A 24,132-nucleotide genomic window follows, 5' to 3' on the forward strand; every position below is an offset into this window, starting at 1 on the left:
ATTTGGGGAACTAGAGTTCTTTTGGAGATTGGGGTGAGGGTGAATGATGTTGGGTGTGACAGTGGTGAAATGGCATAGGCCATGGGTAGGGCAGAAGGTAGATTTGGATCTCTCTCTATGATTTGCGTCAGTCAGCCAGGAGTTCTAACTCCCAATTGTTTTAACTAAAGCAACAACAATAATGCTTCCTTCCAATTCAAATTTAGACCATTAAATGGAAGAAAACCAGGAGTGGAGTTTTGTGAGAGAGCACTTTGAACTCCACTCTGGGACTGGAAACAAAAAGGCATCTCGCTTTTTCATTCTAAGGCTGCATCTCCATGGTAGAATTAATGCAGTATGATAACACTTTGACTCTCATGGCCTGATGTTATGAGATTCTGGGAATTGCAGTTTTGTGAGACATTTAGCCTTCTCTGTCAGCTCTGGTGCCACAATAAACAACAATTCCTAGAATTCCATAGCATTGAGCCATGCCAATTAAAGTGGTGTCAAACTGGATTATTTCTGCAGTGTGGATGCAGATTTAGGAGTTTATCACACTGGGGCTAATTTTGGCATTAAAGAGAGGTTAAAGTGCATTTAAAGCATCCTGCAAATAAAGCAAAAATGGCAAGTAATTGTGCAAATGATTAACACACACAATTGCCAAATAAAGTGATATCGGAAATGCATTGTTACTGAAACCCTGAAAGTAAAACAATGTGTGTTAATGCTTCTTTGTGACCACTTTAATGGCTGGTTTTGTGCGATGTTTTATGAAATCGTTTCGTGTATTTGTGCAATTTTTCCAGGATATTCATGGGCTAAACTCAAGATCTCCTTCGTGGGATAAACTCCTTAGTGTATGGGTTCACTTCCATCTCTTACCCACCCCCACCCAACCCAATAATTTGAACATGACTCCAGTTGGTGGATCGTGGCATTAAAAGAAAAACAAATCAAAATAGATCAAACTTAAAGTCTGCCCACCCCTGTATGTGTGGTCAGGAGGCATGGAAGTTAGAGTAAAACTTGGGAACATTACTTTTTAGATTGCCTTTGGAGTTCTTTTGTGGTAAGGTGCTCTGAGTTGTATTATTAAAAATAAATTTTCCAACCTCTGCATGAATCCACCTAAGAGGAAAGAACGTTTGCGCTACAGACTAGGGGCAGTCCTGAAAGTGAGACATAAATGTGGATTTGGCAGATGTCTTTCTTGCTGTAGTAATTTGAATATTAAACCTAGTTTGTTTAATTGTACATTGGTTTGACTTAAACACAGCTTTTTTCAACATACTTTTAACAGTGTTCATGAACAATGCATTCTGGGTGGCATTAGAAATGCCACCTGTGCAGAGGAGAAGCATTTCCCAAATGCTCTTGGGAAATGACTGAGGTTGTGGAAAGTAAAACGTAAATATAAGAGTGGAAGACTGAGAGAGTGAATCACAGGGGCTGCACATAGATTATTTGTGGCAATATGTCTTTTTGGGAGAGCTCACTATTGATCAATGTGTGGTTGTGTGGGTAGGTGCATTCCCCCTCCAGTGCCCCACTGCATTAAATATTCAGGTTCTGCCAGGTAAACATTGACTCAAACAAATATGCAAAGTGCTGGGGCACCTGTGTTATCTAGAAAGGGGAATGCCTTTTGGGATACACTTGTATACTTTCTTTCTGGCTCTCAGTATTTTGCGGGGAGAGGAAAAGTCAGAGTAGTCCTGTCAAAGACATGCAAGGAAAGTATTTATGCACCAGTGGAACTGACAAGCCCCAGTTTGACTCCAGTAGATAGTCAGATGGTGGAGGAAATTTCGGAGATGGGCTAGCAGACTGGTGACATTGCCTTTTTGCCTAGTGTCAGGGCAGGGGGTATAGGCCAACCTCCAGAGTAGGCCATTTTGGGAGCAGCTTCATCTGCACCAGCTTCAGGGGGTGCGATGATATTTAACACAAGGAAAGCAGAATCTGTGAACTTTGGTAATGCACATTAACGGATGCGAGGGAGTGATGGTTAAAGCACTTGAAAATGCCAGCATAATTTTGGCCTTATTTCTTTCTGTGACTAGTGTTACCATGTGGGGAGGACTGCATATTTGCATTTTCTACTTCTGCCACCAAAATGCCTTGGGCTCAGCAACCTTCAGTGAGGAGAAATATTGAACCCTATTCTGACCAGGAGCATATTGGCAACATAGAAGAAGCAGCCCTAGCAAGACTAGAAACAAGTTGTGGAGTTAGTCTTGGGCTGTGTGAAGCAGAGTCAGCCTAAGACATTTTTATTGCTGAGGCAAGAGACAAAACATTGTCCCCTTCCCAGTTCATGTAGAGAACCCAACAGAACTGGCAGTTAACTGTATCTTAGATCAGCAGTGACATAACATGAGGATTGGTAGGGTCTTCCACCACACCAGAGAGTAGCAGCTTTGTTTAGAGGTGGAGATGGCTAGTGGGGGGCGGTCGAAAGGAATAGTTGAGGGATTGGCCGTGTTTCTTTGACCTTCTGCACCTAAGACAATTGCCTGGTTCTGCTTAATGGTAGTGTGGACCTTGCTGAGGAGAGCTCCAAGGGAAAGTAGACAAGGACCTGACCTGACAGAGTCCAAAATTCAGCTCACCTCCCATGTCCATGAGCGAGTTTTCATCCATAACCCTGCTCTTCCAGCAAAGGTGAACATGAGATAAATGAAGAATGCTTTGGATATGGATTGAGTTTCCCTTTATCCAAAATGCTTGAGACCAGAAGTGTTTAGGATTTCAGATTTTATTTATTTATTTATTGGATTTCGGAACGTTTGCAAATATATATCTTGAAGATGGAACCCCAGTCTAAATATGAAATCTGTTTATGTTTCATATACACCATCTACACACAGCCTGCCAGTCCAGCCATCTTGAATGATGTGATATTACGGGTTTGGGGACCACTGGGTTACTGGGTATTCCTGTTACTTCTTGTTACTGGGTGAAAGAAGCTGTCCTTTTTCTAAAAGCCACTGATTCTCAGCTGGTGTATCAAAACCCTGTGCTTCATTATAACCTGGCATACAGTGAACCACACCAACAACACTACTGTCATGAAGGTACATGGTAAAAAATATTAAGAAATGTGTCCCCAGATGTATGTTTGGGCAAAGAAGTTATAGACAGTTGGGCCTCTGCCACTAGGCAGATGGATGAGTCCTTATGGTTGACAGCTGTTCTAAATGTTGGAATCTGAAGAGAGTGGGGCATTCCTGTTGACCCATCTGCACTCTCCTCCCAGCCAGCTCCCTGTTGCCCCATCAGGAGGAAGGCCCCTCTCATCAGGAAGACAGTGGGATTTTGGCACGGCTGTCCCATAGCGATGTTGGAGGCGTCTTTCGGCAGGCAGGGAGCCGAGTACGAATGAGAATCCGGAATCGCAAGGATGCAGGTGAGTGATTGTGGGGAAGGGGGGGCTTTGGTGAAAGGGAAAGGCAGTGGCATAAGAGTTGTGGGTGCATTCGAAACCATTTATGGACTTTTTGAGCAATAAGAAATCTGACAATGCAATAATCTGTGGTTATGGTTATCAGTAATTCTAGTAGGATTATTTAGTTGGCTCTGTAATGATGGAATATCATATTTTCTTTCTATCTTTCCCCCCCTTTTCACATTACAGTTAAGACTGGTGGGGGGGGGGGGAGAGAGTCAGGACCCTACTGTGTTTTAGTTATGCAGAATATATTTTTCTGTTTCTTTTCTGGATATATTTTCTGAATGTATATCATTTTGATTTTGATTGCACAATATTTTAGATTGTTAAATATCAACCCATCAATAAATTATCCCTAATTAAAAAAAACAGTTTTGTGAGTGCAAAGGAGCCTGGGGGAGGTGGGATCATAGGGAGCTGGGCAGGAAAGTTTGAAGCCAGAGGCCTGAGGGAGGAGGAAGGGGAGGCATTGGGGATTGGAGTCAAAGAAAGATAGAAAGAAAGAAAAGGTGGGGCAGCGGAGAGGATCTCTTCCTCAGGCTGACTCTCCCCATTTGCTTCCAGGAATTTCCAGCGATTTGAACACCGCTGATATTGATGTGGGTGAATGTCCCCGGAGCCCCACCTACCGCCTCCCTCAGCCCCAGGTATTGGAGGTCCAGGACTGGACAGTTGTGGGGACTCTGGATGGGGAAGAGACACATTGGGTGCCAGGTCTAGTTAGGAAGGAGGAAGAGAGGCCCAAGATTATGTTAAGAGATGGGGGAGAAGGAGAATAGGTTGAGCTAGGACACTCCTGCAGGCAAAGGCCAGCAATTTACAAGTCAAGTCTCCCTTATCCGAAATGTTTGGCACCAGAAGTGTTTAGGATTTTGATGTTTTTAAGATTTTGGAATATTTTCGTATGAATAATGAGAGACCTTGGAGCTGTGATCCAAATCTATATATGAAAATCATTATGTTTTGTATACACACACACACACACATACATACATATTTTGTATACATATATGTTTTGTATCTTACCAAGAAAACCCCATGATAGGGTTGCCTCAGGGTTGGCATAATGACTTGAAGGCACACCACGACAATAATATACACATAGCCTGAGGGTAATTTTAAACACAATTTTTAAAATAAGTTTGTGCATGATACAAAATTTGTGTACATTGAACCACCAGAAAGCAAAGGTGTCATTATCTCAGCCACCCACATGGACAGTTTTGGATTGTGGAATATTTTGGTTTGCGGAATTACAGATAAAGGAGACTCCAATCTGTACTTGCTTTCTACCATGTCCCTAAGGAGTTGCTCTTTCCTCTTTGAGCCCAAGACCTGCTAGACACCCAATTGTTCTACTCACTGTCTCTTTTTCTCATCCTGTCTCTGTCTCCTCTAAAATTACCACATTCACCATCTTGTTATCTGCTCTTCTGTTGTTGGCTTGCACCAACAAAGGACAAATGTTTAAAGCAAACATCCTATCTGCTCAGAAAGCCCAATAAATTTCAAGTTTAGTAGACCAGGGGAGAGACGTCAATTTGGAGATGAACTGTGGGCAAGCCAGTGTCTACCTATGCTTCCGAAAGGGGAGGATGGGTCCAGAAGGTAGCACTGTGGTTGTGATGGTAATGGAAGAAAAAGAGATGATGACAATGACAAAGATGACATGGCAGTAGTAATGAGAATAAGTTTGGATAATTTAGTGGCTGACTCATCCCTGCAGAGCTCTCTTCCTCTAAACCATACACTCTGATTCATTTGGACTGTTATTAAACTGCTTTTTAATGGCTAGAATTATACTTAAAACTAGTCTGAGCACCCATTTCAATTTCATCTAATCTTACAGTATATTGTATACCCTGGATTTAAAAACTGTAATTTAATCCTAGTGACAAAGTGGACTAGGAATTCAAATATGTATACATAGAAAAATAAAGTGCTTCTGGTCAGGTATAAACTGTGGTCAGCTCTAAAACCTCTTTCACAGCTCTTTGCCATGGAGTCTATTTCTGATTTTCATAAAAATTGCAAGAAATGCCTGCCCCCTGATTTGGGATCATAGCCCAGAATCTGTCTCTTGGTGTCAGCAGCTTCCTTTGAAGTAACATTTCACAAGGAACAATGCTACCTGTAACAGTTATTTTGGGTGGAGGGGTATGAGGGAATAATGGTGCTCCTTTTGCCAAAAAAGAAAGGAAAAGAAAAGAAAGGTTACAATGGCTAAAATCAGTATAGAACCACTTCCCTCTATTTTTTTTATTGTTATTTTTCTCATATGGAATGGGAGGGCATTTTAAGGGAATTCCTTCTCCTAAAAACTTGTAGGCCATTTTCTTCCTTTCTTACTATTCTCCCTGCCTGCCCCCCCCCCCCCCGCCCCGCCAAGTAACTGAAAAGTACTAAGGGAAAAATAAGGAGCAACATAATGAGCATTGGAGGGGCAGATTGAGTTAGCCTTCAGTAACAGGTAACAATAATAATGCCTTTTTAAAAGTAATTTTTCAAGCTCTGCTTCTGCTGAGAACCACTTCTCCTTTGTGTTTGAAGAGAGTTTTGCGCATCTCAGTTTGTGGCAAAGCAGTAAACTGGTTTGGTTTTGAAATATGAAGTCAGAGATGTTAAATTCCGGTTTAGACAAGGTTTGGTTCACAGTGATCTCACTGTAATTCAGGTTTAGTTTCAGACCAACAGGATATGGTGCTGATGCCTTAGGGTTGGTTTACACATGACTGCAACGTCTAGTGAGGACTTTGATGTATGAATGCACCATCACAGATCTCTTGCCTCAGACAGAATCCTCTTGTCATCTTACATCATTTCAGGCCCAACGCTTTTCAGAAGAGTCACTCCACACATTAAGCTAAGAATGATCAAGCAAGGCATATGAAGGTGTGAGCTAGCCTCTTAGATGAATTAGGAAGGGACTCTGTCACAGAGTATTTATCTGTTGATAGCGATCACCTACGATAATAGATGCTCCATGATCCAAGGCAGTGTATCTCTGAGAGCAATGAAGATATGGGAGGGTACCACGTCAAGCCCAGCATGTGATCTGCTAGAAGCACCAGCAGCGGCTACACTTGGAGACAAACTGCTGTACTAAACAGTTTGATCCAGAAAAGTAATTGCTATGGTTTTAGGTTGTTTTTTTTCCCATTTTGGACCAGCTTTATTCCTTGGTTTGTGGTCTTTCTATGCTTCACAGGAGACTGGCCAATATTCAGTGGAGCTGCTCAGAGGACCCAATGGCTTTGGTTTCAGTCTTAGAGGTGGAAGTGAATATAACATGGACATCTATGTCTTGGCTCTCATGGAGGGTGGACCAGCCCAGCAGTGTGGCAAGATCCAGGTATGTGGTACTCCCAGGGAAGAGCCTGAGAGCCCCATTGGTATTGGTGCGGTGTTGCTGAGATTATTCACAGGTGAGCCTGCCTATCATTGAATGAAAACTTCCTCTGCTATGCTGTAGGAGTGGAGAATATGTGGTCCTCCAGATAGTATTGGACTGAAGCTTCTATCAGCTTTGACCAGGAGGCAAGAGAATATGAGAGCTTCAGTCCAACAGCCTCTGGAAAACCACACACTCCCTCTACCCCTGTGCTAGAAGACTCAGGTTCATGTCTGGCTATCTACTCCAAACCTGAACATGTTATTGTCATATAGCTGGCATTTGATGGGAGAGTATATTGGGTAGTTTTAACCTGTTGGTAATTCCTCCCTCTTCAGTTTGAACATATATTGATAGGGCTTAAGCAGTTCAATTTTTCCATTCAAGCTTTGTTCCTTTCCCCCCAGCATTGCCTGCTACCATAGACATAATTCTCAGGTGCCTAACATCCAGTTTTGTTATATCCCCCACCCCATATTCTTTCTTTCTCAAAGTAGTAATGAGAAAACAATGGAAAAAACGAAGTCTATAGTATAGTTGTGACCACACAGCACCACGTTCCCTAGTTCTCCCAAAACAAAAGATAGCAGCAAAGATGGGAACTCTTGTTAGCAGCTGTAAGCCCAGAGTTTTCTTTCCAGGCGGTGGTCTAATCTGCACTGAAAAAATAATGCAGTTTGACATTACTTTAACTGCCATGGATAATGCTATGGAATCCTGGGATTGGTAGTTTTGTGAGATATTTAGCCTTCTCTGTCAGATAACTGAGTGCCAGTGTGGCATGGTGGTTTGAGTGTTGGACTGTGACTGGAAGCCAGGATTCGAATCCTGGCTCAGCCATGAAACCCACTGGATGACCATGGGCAAGTCACAAACCCTCAGCCTCAGAGAATGACAATGGCAAAGCCCCTCTGAAGAAACTTGCAAGAAAGCCCCATGATAGGTTCGCCTTAGGGCCGCCATAGATTGGAAATGACTTAAAGGCACACAGCAACAACAATAACAAGTCAGAGTGTTTTGATGCCACAACAAACTACAAATCCTAGAATATGATAGGATGGAGACATGGCAGTTAAAGTAGTGTCCAACAACATTATTTCTACTGTGCGGATTAGACCAAAGAGAGAAGTTGTTCTTAACCAAAAAAAAATTGTATCTTTCCCCTCAGCTTTCTGGAAGGTCACAGGTTCTTGAAGCAGACAGGGTTGTTTTTGATCTAAAACAAAGATAGCTTTGTTCAGCCATGAAAATAAAACAAAAACAAAACTGACAGACATGCAGTAGCTTTATTAGAGCCATCTTAAATTCTGGGAAAGTGTGCAAGCTTTCAAGTTACCTAGAACTCTTCATCAGGCTAGGACTGATATTAAAGGGGGGGGGGGGTTTGAGTGATGAGGAGAAGCAAGGAAGTCAAAAAATATGGCTATGATCCCCAAATCTCCCAAAACTGAGATTGCATACTGAATCAGTTATTGGTAGGGATGCAGCTATCAACAGCTAGCCATGAATACTGGGAAACAGAAGAAATGGTGGGCCTTCATTTCGGAAAACACAAGGCTGGCGGCAGTTTAGAGATCTGTCTGTGGTCTGGGACAAAACACTTAGGCTCCTGAAATGACACAGAGCAGAAGATCAGATAAAAAATACAATCCTTGCATAAGCAAAGCTGGAGATTAAACTGGAAATGTTACAACAACAACAACAACAACAACAATAATAATAATAATAATACATAAAAATAAAATTACAGTACATTAAAAATACATACATTTTTCTTTCAACTTTTTCAAATACCTTTAAATATCTAGTAATTTTTTTTTAATTTAGAAAGTACTACCCGTCCTTTTTCAAACAGTATCAAGATCAAAATAAGGGCCTCCCCTGAAGCTCTTAAAACCTGAGCAGGTGTATGTGAGAGAATGTGACCTAAAGAATGTGATCTGTGAGCCAGGAAGTATCCATCTCAAATGTTGCCTCATTTGGGAACTTGTTAAGTACTTTCAAGCAAGCCAATATTTTTCAACCCATATGTTCCAAATGCTTCATGTCAGGTAGGGTTGGTATGCCATATTGAGCCTAGATGACATGAAGCATTTTGAACACTGAAAGTGCTACAGGAATGCCAAATACTTTATTTCGTGTGCCCTTGAATAGACACCAGGCCATACACAGGGGGTAATGAATCCTTGTTTTGGACTTCAGCTCCCAGAAAACCCAACCAGTATGGCCAGTGTGAAGAGATTATGGCGGTGGTTCTCAAATGGTGTGTGGGACCCCAAGAAGGGGAGACAAAAGTTGCTCAAGGAGGGGTGTAAGACTCGAAGGCTCTGATCCCTCTTCTTCCTGTTCACACAGTCTTGTTCCCAGTACAAAAACTAAAATCCTAAGAATTTTGCTTCTATATACAGTGGACCCTTGTTATCTGCTGGAGTTTGGTTCTATGGACCCCCTATAGATACCAAATCTGTGACTGTGTGTTCCCTGATATACAGTGACATAGTAAAATGGTGTCCCTTATATCAAGTGGCAAAATCAAGATTTGCTTATTGGAATTTATATTTTTTTAAAATATTTTCAAGCCGTGGATGGTTGAATCCATGGATTAAAAAATCCATGGATATGGAGAGGCGACTGTATGGAGATTATCGCATTGACAGATAGCCCGACTACTCCCTAATGGGATGCAGCCATGTTGCGGGATGCAGGTGGGTGCTATTGCATATAATTTGCCACCGCCGCCACTTTTGGAGGCTGCTTTTCAAAGCCAGGAGCTTTCTGACTTTGAAAAGTGGCCTCCGAAGCATGGCTGGGACCCAGGATGCAGCCAATATGCAGCCACCCGGCAGCAGTGGCGGCGAATTACATGTGATAATATCTGCCTGCATCCCATAACTTGACTGCATCCCATTAGGGAGCAGTCAGGTTATTTGTCAATGCGATAATCTCCTAAGTATAAATGCAAAGCTTTTTGTCCCTAGATATTAACTTGAAATGGTGTGGAGTGAGCTTGAGAAAGCCCCCTCACCCCCAATACACAAAATTTATGTTCACAATGGCTGTTTTTATACTTACTGCATGGCAGGTGAGTGACCAGCTGGTAGAGATCAATGGGGAGCCTACAGCAGGAATGACACACGCGCAAGCTGTGGAGCACATTCGCAATGGGGGCAGCCGGATACACCTGGTGCTGAAGAGGGGCAACGGATTTGTTCCTGACTATGGTAGGTTTGTGTCTCTTCTTCTCTCCTGGCCCTTTCCTCTCATTCTCCACAGTAGAAGTAAAAGAAAGACTCAAGCTCACCCTGCTGTTTATCCAAGTCATATAAAAGGCATCCTGGTTTGGATGGGATGGCCCACAGTGAGATCTCTGGAGATCCTTGCAGACATTTTTTTTTTACTTCAGAGTTGCATTTAAGCAACTGTTTTTCCCCAAGGAATGGTTTCCCCACAGGGACAGGAGGCAATCCCTCATGAGTCTCTCATTGTTGCAAAAGGGGTGAGATAATCCATGGTGGGAGAATGTTTACTCTATTGCCACTTCACCTTGGAGAGTCCCTGCAGAGAGGCAGCTTCTCAGTCTTCAATATTCATCCCTCTCTCCTCTTTTCTTTTCTTTCCTTCCCTGTTGTCCTTCATCTGTCTGATCCTTCATACACCACTCCAAACCATCTATGGTGCTGTCTGATCCACCCCTACCCCCAATCTGTGCCAACTTTGTCTTAACCTTTCTGGTCTGCTTTCCCTTTCTGGTCTGTGATGGCTTCATCCTCTACCCCTCCTGGTCTGTGCCGGCTTTGTAACTCCCCTCTCACTTCCTATCCCCCAAGTCTCCATCTGTCTCCGCCCCACAGGGCAGCCGCTGGCCAGTCTGGCTCTCTGCGTGACCAACTCCCCCCGGGGGGAGCCCTGCTTCTGCCTCGTGGGACGGGTCGAACATAAATGGTGGGTGCCCAGACCCCCTGGAAACCAACAAAACCATGCTATCCAATCCACCTCCCTCCCTTATTGTCCCAGGGTACCATTGTCCAAAATCTGTCACAGGTGGTAGGGGAGACCTCCCGCCTTATTCTCTAGGGGGAGATGATCCTGCTGGAGCCACCACTCTCTTCCTTGATCACCCCTCCCAAACATTGAATACCTTTCCATAGTCTCCCACCCTGCTCTCTTTCCCCACCACCATCCCAACGAACCTTCTCCCATAGCCAAGGCTGTGTGTAGTCTGCAGTTTTGCATGTGCACAGGAAAAAGGCCAGGGTTTGGAATTAGATGCCTAATTCAGCCCCATCAGAATCTCAGTCCGGAGAAAGACATTTAAAAATATATACTATGGGCCCTCCACGTTTGCTGAGGTTAGGGGCACAAGATCCCCGTGAATGTGGAAAAACCGCAAATAAAAGAAACACTATTTTTTTAACCTGAGAGAACACCTCTCTAGGAATCTCTAGGTCCTCCAGTACAACTGTGATCAACATCTGCCAGAAGTTGACCATAGAACCACACTGGAGAACCTATAGATGGCTAGAGAAGTATTTTCTCTAGTTTTCTCTAGTAGTCTCTAGGTCCTCTCTATGGCCAATTTCCAGCAGAGTTGTACTGGAGGACCTAAAGATTCCTAGAGAAAACCTAGTAATCAAATCTGCAAATATTCAAATCCTCAAAAGTCAAAACCACAAATGTGGAGGGCTGCCTGTATATCTATGGGGTCTACCCTGTAGCCCTTCCTCACTGTGCTTATTCCAAACAGACTTTATTTTTCCAGGCCCAAGCTCTGAAATGTCCAGTTTTACATATTTGTAGCAAAAGCCACAATGCTGAGGGGCTTCCCATCACCATTTCAAATAGCTGAAGGACCTATTCTTGGTCCTCTTTGTATAGTCTTTAAAACAAGCCTTTTCTCTTTTTCTTTCTTTTTTAAAGTTTCTAGCCTTTGGGGTTTTGTAAATAGGATTTAGCAATGCTTGATAAAATCTTACAAGGCAGAGGACAGACTGTCCTGAGGAAAGAGGGTGAGATTTCATTGTCCTGCTTGAGTCATTGACTAGGAGAAACAGAATGAATTATGCAGTTTAAATATACAACTTTGCATAATTCAGAATTTGATTTTCATGGTGCAGAATTGTGATGTTTTTGTGCCCTTCCCATAGCTATCATCACCTCCAATTATCCCCCTTGTTCTCCATTTCTCACTGGTATATTTGGATTCCTTCTTCCACCTGTTAGCACGTTGTGAAACATTATGGATCCATGTCTTGTAGCACCGGATTTTTCCCAATACCCTTCCTCTCCCTATATCCACTAAAACTTTCCCATCTAGCATCTCCAACCTCTAGAAACCTATCCTGCACCACAACTGTCTCCCCCAAAAACCAGCTAGGACAAACATAATCCAAACAGGTTGCTTGTTTGGAAGCTGCCTTATATTAGCTTATCAAGGCAGAAGGGAAGTTTGGAAAGGCCCTTGTTTCAAAGCCCTTTGGAAAATTCAAGGGCAGAAAGAAAGCTTGGGAACAATGTTTTCCCCCACCCCCAAGAGAGTTTAGCATTCTTGGGAGGGATGCCATGGCAGTTGAAGATCTTTAAGTTTAGTGCTGCCTTTTTAATGGGAAACATTCCAGAATCTAGAGCTGGTATCATAAGAGAATTAGGTGGCAGTGCTTCCTAGAACAAAGTGTTGGTTTTCCACATTTTACATCTCCCTATACTGGCATGGCTCATTGGAGATGTGGTCCCACAACGTGTGGAGGGCCATTCTTTGTCCATCCCTAGGCACCTGGGGGTGTCCCAAGAAACAGAAGATCTCCTTAAGACAAGGTGGGGAGTCATCCAGTCCTTCTGCAAGTTCCAGCATTCCTTATTGGCTGGCTAAAGTTGCTGGGTCCCAACAGTTTTTGGAGGGATATATAATTCCCTCAGGATTCAGGAACAAGGGATCATATAGCCATGTCCTGTGGGATGTGGATTACCAGGAAGGAATAGGCCCTGGAGACAGGTAGGGTGCCTAATCTTGCCTGCTTGACCAATAAAGCTGTGCTCCTCAAAGTAACCCAGTGACCTCCAGAGTGAATTCTGGCTCCACCTTGCTCTGGTTCCATCTACTTGGCCTTGCCCACAGTGCCAGCATTTTGGGAATCTTAATTTGGCAACTCTGCCTAGAGTCAAGATGTAGTTTAGGATTGAGAGTGTTTTCTGTTCTCAAACCAATAACTTCCCACCCTCTCCTCCTGAGACCTGATCTCTCTTCTTCTACCACCCTCCTGCCCCATCTTTTTCCTAGATCGCGAGTACAGCCAGAGCCCTGCCAGGTTACTGCAGGTGCCAGAGGCTGAGGACAAAGTCAGACAACGGCACCGGAGATCAAATCCAACCGGGGGACCCCAAAACCAGGGGCAGAACCCCTGTGATGGAGGTGGCCGGGAGGCATCACCTAGCAGCAGGCAGCAGCTTCCCAAAGCACGCCCGTTTAGCCGGCCACACCATGGATCCACCAAGGTTCAGGGTGAGGAAGAAGAAGACAGGGAAAGGGGCTGCAGGCAGCGGGAGCCAGGGAAGAACTCAGAGGGCGGGGATGAGAGCAGCAAGCTTCTCTCTCCCAGGCCAAGCCGGAAACTACGGTCAGACCTGGTCCCTGGTCCCTGGCTTGTACCCAGTAAGGAGCGCCTGTCTCGCGCTCTGTGGGGCGTCTGCATGGGTCAAGGGGAGGAGGAAGAGCAAAAGGGTGACCCAGGGAGAGGGAAGAGCATGGAGGTGAAAAGACGGAGCTAGACTCTCAGCAGCCACAATTGGGAACTACTCAGTGCCTGGGGCAATGGCACTGTCCACCCCCATCTGGACCTATGCAGTATGACTTTCAGCCCCACTCCCATTCACACTATGCAATGGTAGCTTCCATTTTGCTCTACCCACCCAACGCCTCACATCCACACTATGCAATAGTATCTTTCACAGTCTCTTCTTTCTCTCTCCTTATTCCCACTACTCAGTGCCACTCTCCGTGGTCTCGTGCAACAGAATCTTCCATTCTGTTGCTGCTAACCACAGCCGCCTCACAAAACTGCAGTGGTGGTGGACACTCTTTCTGTGCTCTCCTACCTTTCCTGAATTACAGAACTTCTGGCACAATACTTTTACAACTGTTTTCCTAAGAAACCTGGCATTTAGGAATAATTTGGGGGGTTGGATGTCCCACCAATGAGAACTACAGCAATGGCAGATCAGTTGCCTGAAGAGTGGCTTGTTTGCTGTTACTCCATGGCAGGGGTAGGCAACCTTTTTGAGCCGGGGGCCGGGTTGCTGTCCCTCAGATAACTGGGGGGCTGAAGCCGGGGGGTGGAGCTTCCACTCTCCGGGAGCGGGGGCGCATGCCAGGGGTGGAACTTCCACCCTCCGGGGGCGGGGCTGCACGTCGGGGGCGGAGCTTCCACCCTCTGGGGGCGGGCCAGCACTGGAGGCCTCCCCCTCTTTGCCGGCCCCTGACGGGGCCCCAGGCCCCCTCAGAGGCCGGCAAAAAAGCTGGCAGGGGCTGCCAGTGCTGGAGGCCTCCCCCTCTTTCCCAGCCCCTGAGGGGCCCAGGCCCTGTCAGAGGCCGGGAAAGAGCCGCCGAGGGGGCGCCAGCACTGGAGGCCTCCCCTCTTTCCCAGCCCCTGAGGGGCCCAGGCCCCGTCAGAGGCCGGGAAAGAGCCGGCGGGGGGCGCCAGCGCTGGAGGCCTCCCCTCTTTCCCGGCCCCGCGCGCTCCTTCTCAGCCTCCGCGGAGGCTGCCCTCCACGGAGGCCGAGAGGGAAGCTGGAGGCCGCGGGGAGGCGGGGAAGGTGGCGCAGCCGCATGCAGGAGGCGCCGTCTCCACCTTCGCCTCCTCTGCCCCAGACCTCGCTGCCCTCCTCTTCCTCCGCCTCCTCCGCGCAGCCATGCGCGGTGGAGGAGGAGGATGGCAGCAAGGCCCCCACGGGCGCCCAGAGCGGCACACAAGCTGCGGCGGGGGCGGCAATCGGCGGCAGGACCGGGCTGGGGCCGGTCCCGAGGCCTTGCTGGGCCAGATCCAGCCCGCGGGCCGTAGGTTGCCAACCCCTGCTCCATGGTGTGTGTTGTACAGTGGAGGAGTAACAAGTGTGTTCTAGGGTTAGCTTTCAGTTTCCACAAGGTAGAGATAAGACTAAACAGGCATTTGGGATTTGGCACCTAATTCATGCCCAGAATTCTCTGCAACATGCAAGGATTGCATGGCATACACGAGAAATTCTTGTGATCTGCCAAATCTATGTGGAAAGGGTTTCCCTCACATTCGTGGTTGAAACAAGTGGTCCATGGCCCTCTGTTCAAAGAGCCCAGTGATTGCAAGTGTGGTGGATTAAGATGTTGAGCTAAGAATGGGGGAAACATTGGTTTGAATCCTTACTCAGGCAGGAAACACACTGAGTGACAGTACAGTGATCACATTTTCATAACCCTACCTGACAGGCATGTTGCAAAAATAACTTTGCTAGGGCAGGAACTGTGGATGCAATCTGAACACCTTCCTCCAGATGTTTTGGACTTCAGCTCCCAGAACCCCTGGTTGTTTGCCAAACTGGCTAGGGCTTCTGGGAGCTGAAGTCCAAAACACCTGGAGGTCCAAAGTTTGGAAAACACTGCTCTAGACTTAGAGGAATAAATGCAACAAATAAATAAACCTTTCCACCTTGAATCATATCCTGAGTGGAACTCCTTGATAACTACTCAGGTACCCTATGAGCAGCATCCTGTTATGGAGGCTAAAATTGTGCTACATGAGTGAAGTGAATTTTATGGGCAATGTGCAATGGTTTTATCCAGCTTGTGAAAGCATTGCACATGAGGTAGTACATATGCGTTCACAGAATAGCATGTAAATGCCCATTGCTGTAGTACAAAGGGGTATCAGCTGTGTGCATTGATCATTTGTCCATATATGTTGTGCTATGCTGCTATTCAGTGTGACGGCTATGTAATGCAGGTGTAACATATTTATGCTACTTTGAGCTGATGTAGGATCTTGGCCCATGAGTGCTGCTGAGGACTCTAGAACATACTTTAGCAACAGGATGGGGGAACCTGTGCCCCATCAGATGGACTGCAGATTGCATCACACCCAACCACTGACTGTCCGATTAGGACTGAAGATAGTTGCAGTCCGGCAAAATCTGGAGGGTCACACGTACTCCAACCATGTTTTTAAGAAATACACTCAGTTCATATGAAACTGGGTTTGCCATTGCCTCCTACAGACTGAAAGCAAATCCCTATAACACACAAAATACACTCCCCTGTGACAGCACCATATAAGAAGTTTGATGATGGTAGCGGCTGAAAGTTGAGGGGAAGCTTGTCTACCATTGCTGAAATTCTCAATGGAAGAATATCTTATTTGTTTTTGAGGACACCTCTGGAGCAGCCTTCTCAATTCTGGTGCCTTCCAATAATCTTGGGCCACAGGTTCAGTGGTCTCTGGGAATGCTGGGTAGGAACAGTGTGATATGTGACCCAATGTATCTGGAAGGCACCTATTTGGGGAAAGCTGCTCTGAAGAATACGTTGGGGGGGGGACCTAAACCAATGTCCCTTCTCACCTTACAAGAGAATGCAGTTGTACGTTCCATGCTGCTGTTGAGTATCTCCCTGGCCTATACAGCTCAATAGCCCTAGTTATTCTGCTGCTTCCCCTGGGCTATGTAATGGCCCTATAGCCCTTTGGACCTGGCCAACTCCACTGGTGCCTCATGCCACCCTGAGACTACCCAAGCTGGTGCTCCTTTTTTCTGCCCAGCTGTCCATCATGCAGTGGTATTCTTCACTCTGCTAGTGCCAATCACAACCTGCATGAGAGCTGTCATGTGCAAGAACACAGAAGTGACATGCTATGTGGGAGACATGTGGATTGGAAGAGCCATTTGTTCTTGTGTGTTGCATGCATCCAGACATGCCAACCTATGCCATTAAAATGGCTATAATATACAGATTTTTTTGTTCATTTGCAACAGAAAACATATTATTCTTGTCAGGCAGGCAATTTCAGCTTCCCTCACTCAGCCACAGGCATAGCATGCTCCTGCTAATGAGCATGGTTTGGCTTACCTTGCTTCCTTCTGCACTGAAACAAAGCACCACATGCGGAATTACTATTGACAAAGGATTGTAGGAGAAGGGAGTGAGATAGCACCCTCAAGCTTCTCTTGAGCAGATGGCGTGCAGCAATAAATAAGGAGAGAGGTACAAATTGAATTGCTTGCTGCTCCTGAAGAAGAAATTGTTGCTTCCCATCCTATCTGCTGCACATCCCTGAGTTCTTTATATATCCGTGCAGCTACTTCTAGCATTCTCATGACTGAGTATTGACGTGGCACAACCCTGGAACATACTGGCAAAAATTGTGCCTCATGCTCTGACCTGAGAGGTGTCATGCACACTGCATGCTGTGTGCAATCATGAAGTGATGTGGAATGTGCATGTGTCCACAGGGTGCATTTGGACAAGCACTTCAGCAAGGCTTGTGCTTTACACAGCTTGGGAGTCACATCCATTGGCACATGTAAGAAAACCCCATAGAGATAAGCATGCCAAAAAGGCCATGTCTTACCTATGAAACCCAACTCAGTAGCATTCAGAAATCCTGGCATTTACCTAAAGGCGAGCTTGCAGCATACCATGCAAAGCCTCCAAAGCTCTTGCAGTACTGCCATCCACTCTTAATATGCAAAGAGGTGCAGGGTTGCAAATCTGCCTGATGATCTACCACCTATTTTCTGGTGCATCTGTAGAGATTGGCTGTCTCAGAGGTAAGAAAGAAAGATACTACTCTTCACATGCTCAGAGGCCCTCTAATATACCCATAGTTCGAAGTGATGCACGACATGGGAGTCTGATACTCCAGAGACGCTATCAGAAATGAAATATTAAAGTTGGTTCTTCTGCTGTTCCATTCTCAAAAGCGACCTGGCAACGAGCTAACCTGATACAACAGAGGACATTGCTCATGTACTTGGAGTACCTGCAGGTGCCACCTTGAGCCTTTTAAAGTGAAGACTGAAATTAACAGTAGCATGAGAGGATGCTTTAGACATGCCTGGCAGTGCAGTTATGCAAAAGAAATTATTTTTTAAAAAAACAAATAAACCTTTTAATATCTATACATTAAAAGATTGTGATTTTTTTTAAGAAGTTGTTTTGTTTGCTTATGCTTCTTCCTTCAAGATCCTGTATAATTCATTATCAAAGGGTGTGAGCCCTCTGGAGAGCTTGGAAAGCAGCATCTATCTCTGAACTTATATATAATCAACCTTGAATGAACCAAGAGAAAATAAGATGGGCTGAAGAGAAATCAAAGAAACTTATCATGCATAACCCAGCTCCATTCACATGGACCAACTGAAGAAGAGATGACTGTATATTCAGTAATGGTACAAACTGTAACACTAACTTGGAGCCGCCCAAAATGTTTTGTTGCCCAGGGCCCAGGATGACAATCCCTCTGCCCCATTCCACATATAGAAGCACAAACGCTAGCATTTCCACTTTGTTTCAACTAAGGTGATGTCTATCTGTCACCTGAAGGTATGGGGCTGGTTGTGGGGGAATGCAGGATCTTTTGTATGGTGCATAGTTTTGTCCTCCAAATGGTGAAAATGGAGACAGGGCTGCTTTCCTTCATCACTGGACCTGGAGCCCATTCACGCAATGCAGTTATGACCCTATGATTCAGCTTTAACTGCCATGGCTGCATCCAACAGAATCCTGAGGTTTGTAGTGTTCTGAAGCATTGGAGGAGCTCTGGCAGAGAATTTTAAATATCCCTCCCTATTCTGCACATCGAAGATTTCACAGGATGCAGCCATGGCAGCTAAAATGAAATCATAGTTCAGGTTGCCATATGTTCTCCTTTTCCAGGACACGTCCCCTTTGTCAAAGCTAAAATTTCCATCTGGGGATTTCTTACAAGGTCTGAACATGTGGAGTTCACAGGAAGAGGAAAAGAGAAATGCCAGGTTAAAGCAGGATTGAGATAGTACTACACTACTGTGTATGCGGTGTTCTTAGTGCTTAAGATGCCAATTCTGATGATCGGAAGGTTGGCAGTTTGAGGCCCGAGTGCTGCATGATGGGTTGAGCTCCTGTCACTAGTCCCAGCTTCTGCCAGTTTGAAAGCATGCAAATGCAAGCAGATAAATAAGTACCACTTCTCATTGGGAAGATAACAGCATTTGGTGAAGTCATGCTGGCCACATGACCACCAGAGTAGTCCTCCGACAATGCTGGTACTTTGGCTTAGAAATGGAGATGAGCACTGTCCCCTACAGTTGGTTATGACTAGACATTCATGTCAAGGGACTGCCTTTACCTTTACCATGTTATAGCACTATGATTCAGTTTTAACTGTCATGGCTGCATCCTATGGAATCCTGGGATTGGCAGTTGGGGTGGGTGAGCAATTAGCCTTCTCAGCCAGAGATCTCTGAGACATTACTAAACTACAACCCCAGAATGCCATAATATTGATCTCTTACAATCAGTCAGTACCCCTTTCCTTATTACAAATTTATACTGAGTTTTACACTGGTATATTTCACCAACTCGATTCAATTATTCCAATGTATTCAAAATCCACTAGATGTCGCTTTTTTCCAGTTAATGAGCTTATTCTTTTAGGGAGTTCAGTCTATATATTCTTCATATTCTAGTCCTTTATCGTTGTACATTGTCCTTGAAAACGCCAAGTTAAGGGGCTTGAGTTCTTATTTCTCCAAGAGAAATAGCTCAGTTTCTTTGTCATTTATCTCTTCTCAGTCACAGTCAGTCCTTGACCTAATCCTTTCTGACTCGCCTCCCCAAACTCCTCTCCTGGTCATGATCCACTCTTCGTCTGGTCCTTCCCGACTCACCCTCTCAGACTCCTCTCCCGGTCCCTATCTGCTCTCCATTTACTCCTTCCCAGCTCACCTTCCCAAACTCCTCTCAGGGTCACGATCCTCTCTCCATCTGCTCCTTCCCGGCTCGCCTTCCCAAACTCCTCTCCCGGTCACAATCCGCTCTCCGTCTAGTCCTTCTCGGCACACCTTCTCAACCTCCTCTCTCTGCCTCTCTTCTCAGGGCTCCCTTCTGATTTTTAATTCTGAATCCAAATCTCCTTCTACTCTTCCCTGCTATATCTCCTCCTCCATTCGATTCTTCCTTTGGGAGTCTTTTAATAATCTTTTAATAGTCTTTTCCTTGCGGTATCTTAATTCTCTTTATATCTAATTTTCTGCTCAGTAAATAAATAAAAATAAAAATGTTCTCCAGAAGTATAATAGAATGTCTTTATATGCTGAAAGTTACTGTATCGGTTTAAAGGTTTTCAAGCTTACCATGGATTTCTGTTTCCTTGTTGTCTAGCTGGTAGCATCTGTGGACCATCTATAATGGCAGCACTAGCATGGTTGTGTATTGTTCTTAGGTCCATTCCACTCCTTGTCCACCAGACCAGCTGGAATACTTATTTCAGGAGTGGGCTCCGGACCTAAATAGAGCACATCTGAGTCTCCTCCTGAGCTGTCAAAGCATCCACCTTACAGCTCTAAACCGCACTAGACGAGAAACTCTTTGCGGAGATGCTAGAGTTTACTCTATCTGACGCCATAACCAACTGGAAGTCTCTGTCACCTGAAGGTATTATTATCTGTCTTGACTTCCCTGCCTCCAGCTGTAGTGGAAGAATTATTCTACTGTCAGTAGTGAAGATAGATTCAATTGCCAGTCCAGTCAGTTTCTCTACATGGAATAGGGGAAGGGTGCCATTTTAGTCTTCCATCTCAAGCAGCAAAATATGTTGAGTTGGCCATGACAGGGACACAGATTTGTATGTAAATACTAATCTTGCCATGGATCCCCTACCAGTTGGTAGATCTCCTCATGAGTAACCATTCCAACCAGCCAACTGGTAAAGATAAGTTAAAAATTTTTCCCTTGACAAGATTGTCTAGTCATGACCGACTGTAGGAGGCAGTGCTCATGTCCTTTACTAAGCTGAAGAGCCAGAGTTGTCAAAGACAACTCTATGATCATGTGGCTAGCATGACTGCACAGAACACTGTTACCTTCCCACTGAAGTGGTACTTATTTATCTACTTGCACTTTTACATGCTTTCAAACTGCTAGCTTGGCAGAAGCTGGGACTAGTGACAGGAGCTCACTCCATCACACGTTTGGGTCTCAAACTGCCGACCTGTTGATCTTGCAGTCATCAAACTCAGTGTATTAACCACTGAGCTACCATGTTCCATGTACATCCTGCATCCTACTTAACAGGGAATCTACTTATAACTTAAGACCCAAGCCTGCCATTTTTACAGTGTAATGAAGGTGCTTCATTGTTGGTGGATGTTTCCAAGGACAGGCATCTATTTGTTCATTACTCTCTGGAGACCAATTTTAATCGGTGAAGAACTATTTTAATCAGTGAGGCAGAGTGTTAAAACCAATACAGTGGGACCCTGGTATCCGCTGGGTTTGGTTCCAAGACCTCCCCCACCTATGGATATCAATATCTGTGTGTGCTCAAGCCCCATTAAATACAGTGACATAGTCAAACAGTGTCCCTTATAAAAAAAAAGGCAAAATCAAGGTTTGCACTGAGGAATTTTTATTTTTTGGAATATTTTCAAACTGTGGATGGTTGAATCTATGGATAAAGAATCTGCGGATATGGAAGGGCAACTGTACGTGTTATCTGGTGTGAGCCACTGTGCGGCTCACACCACTGTGAGCCGCATAGTGTGGTGTATTGGTTTCGGTGTTGGAATAAGGGGAGATCTACACTGGCCAAAATAGCCCAGGCTTCCCTGGAGTGTTCCAGCCCCAAGGCTGACCTTAATTTCCACATTATCTGAGCATTCTGGGGTGATACTAAGGGGCTGCCTACACAGCATCTTGCTGGGTTGCCCACTGTCACTGGCATGTGTCACGCCCTCTGAAGTAAAAAAATCAGGTGCCCAGCAACATTTATATGGCTTGTGCCTCATTGTGACCTCAGAGGAGTGACTCATGGCCACAGCAGCAGAACTAAGAAGCACAGTTGGACACTGTGTAAAAGGCTGCCTAGCGTCACTCCAGAGCGCTCCAGATTTTCTGGGGAAATCAGGAGCAAAAGGAAGTTTAGATAACAGTGATAACAGTGGATTAAAGGAGGGATGGCCTGGATCTGCTGCAGGACTGTCTTTCCCACAGATGAATTGGGTCTTTGGCCTGGTCCCTGTGGACTGGGAAATGTGGACTTATAGGGATTCCTACATTTGTAGGACGTGTCCTACATTTTCAAGTTGGCCCAAATTCTTGGTGAAATCGATTGTCTTTGACAGTGCTGGTGTTTCCGTTTTTGGAGATCTCTCTACCCTAACCCTAAACCTAACCTGAACCCTAACCGTAACCTTAAATCTTAACCCTACTCCCTACTCCCTAAACCTAACCCCTAACCCTGAATCCTAACTCTAACCCTAACCCATAACCCTATACCCAAACGCTAAACCCTAAACCTTTATCCTTACCCTTAATCCTAACCCTAAGCCTAAACCTAAGCCTAAATTCTAAAATCTAAAGCCTAATCCTAACCCTAACCATGGTGAGTTGGTGTGGATTTATAAGGGGCCCTACATTAGTTGGACGTGTCCTACATTTTCTGGTTAGCCCATCCTATCAGCTGAAATCGATTGTTTGACGGTGCTGCTGTTTCCATTCTTGGAGGTCTTTCAATACTAACACTAACACTAACCCAAATCCTAATCCTAATCCTAACCCTAACTCTAAATCCTAACCCTAAACATAAGGTGGGTCCAACGATGCGGATTCACGTCATAACGTGAATGTGTTATCAGACGCAATTCCTTTCTATGGGAGCTCCTTCCGTGGCACTTCCACAGTGAATCCAAAGTGGCCCCTCATTTTGATGAATTCAGAAAAAAGTGAATTCACAGAATTCGCATTCAAGCTCACTTTGATTTCACTCCAAATTGGTCTGGTGTGGAATGCAACTTTGCTTCTGTCCTGGTACACCCCCCCAAACCTCCAAGGTCCCACATTTTCCGTGATGCCATGCTGCAATTTTGCCCCATTTGCTTCCAGTACTCCTCCCCCCCCCCCCCCGCTTCCATTGCTGCCAAGAGGAAATGCGGCTGTTTCTGATGCCGCTGGGGAAAGGGGCAGAGAGCTACTGGGCAATGAATGTATTCACCTTTTAATGTGAACAGGAGACTTGCTGGCGAGGAGGAGGGGAAGTGGCTGTTTGGGATGCCGCTGGGGAAGGCTGCTTGTGTCAATGGAAAAATACGGAGCATATATCCCAGAGAAAGAGTGCTAGTTTGGGTGCCAAGAAGGACCTGATCTCCCAAAAAAGAGTTCTACTTTGGGTGCCAAGACAAACTCTAAAGCCCATAGAACATGAAGCAATCTTTCATGTGAGGCTAGCATTCAGATCCAAAGGATTTACTTCCAAGTAAACCTGCAGCTTCTACACTGATTATTTTGCAATGAATTATTATTATTATTATTGTTATTATTATTATTATTATTCCTTAATAATAATAATAATAAATGGATGGGGGCTCTGACATGGAGGATATAGATGTCGCTGAAATGGATGAGGAGAATGACAGGAAAATAGATGTAGATAGATATGGCTTCATTGGAGGTTTTAACCAGAGGCTGGATGGCCATCCATTGGGGGTACTTTGATTGTGAGTTTCTGCATGGCACAATGGGGTTCGAATGGATGGCCCTTGGGGGTCTTTTACAACTCTCTGATTCTAAGGGATCTTGGAGATGCCTCATCCACAGAGTCATCATGAGTCAAGGTCGACTCAAAGGCAGGTAACAACAACAATTCCAGGCTAACACAACTAGGTCCCTAAACTATTTAACTATGTACAATAACATCCAAAATCCACAAAACAGCATTATCTTTATGGGGACAATCAAAATGCACAAAATACATGTTGCAAGCTTTCCACACGTCGCTGGCTTCTTCATCAGGCAAATGTGTTAAAAATCATGCAGGAGGGAAACAATTTTATGACAATGTTAGTCCCAAGCCAGCATTTTGTCAAGACATAGCTGTTTGTTGTTTTGGTGCTATGGAGAGACATTCATGCTGGTCAGCCCCTGCTCCTAAACAAAACATCAAAGTTTTCCAAATGCAACAGCACAGAGGCTTCTTGAGAAAGTAAATGCTTGTTGCCTAAGAAGGGAATGGGTAGCCTTACAAGGGACAGAGGCATCTTGGATCACAAAGGTAGTATCTTGTTGTGTTGCTACTGGTTTAAATTTTAT

General features: G+C 45.0%; 1 protein-coding gene across 2 annotated transcripts in view; it reads left to right on the forward strand.

Annotated features, from left to right (window-relative positions):
* Positions 1–17,962, forward strand: part of MAGIX (MAGI family member, X-linked) — a 34,270-nt gene extending 16,308 nt beyond the window's left edge. Inside the window, exons 6-11 of one of the 2 annotated variants that reach the window (XM_089484666.1) lie at positions 3,248–3,397; positions 4,004–4,086; positions 6,648–6,791; positions 9,913–10,051; positions 13,105–13,326; positions 17,769–17,962. In XM_089484666.1, the coding sequence (XP_089340792.1) occupies positions 3,248–3,397; positions 4,004–4,086; positions 6,648–6,791; positions 9,913–10,051; positions 13,105–13,326; positions 17,769–17,845 (815 nt within the window). In that variant the 3' untranslated portion in view covers positions 17,846–17,962. Of the gene's footprint in view, positions 1–3,247; positions 3,398–4,003; positions 4,087–6,647; positions 6,792–9,912; positions 10,052–13,104; positions 14,136–17,768 lie in introns of those variants that run through there. The other variant, XM_089484656.1, reaches the window with a different exon arrangement.
* The last annotated feature ends 6,170 nt before the right edge of the window (positions 17,963–24,132 follow it).

The sequence above is a fragment of the Sceloporus occidentalis genome, unplaced genomic scaffold (genome assembly GCF_023333645.1).
Source record: "Sceloporus occidentalis isolate IW3139 unplaced genomic scaffold, rSceOcc1.0.p SCAF_1, whole genome shotgun sequence".
NCBI classification, from domain to species: Eukaryota; Metazoa; Chordata; class Lepidosauria; order Squamata; family Phrynosomatidae; genus Sceloporus; species Sceloporus occidentalis.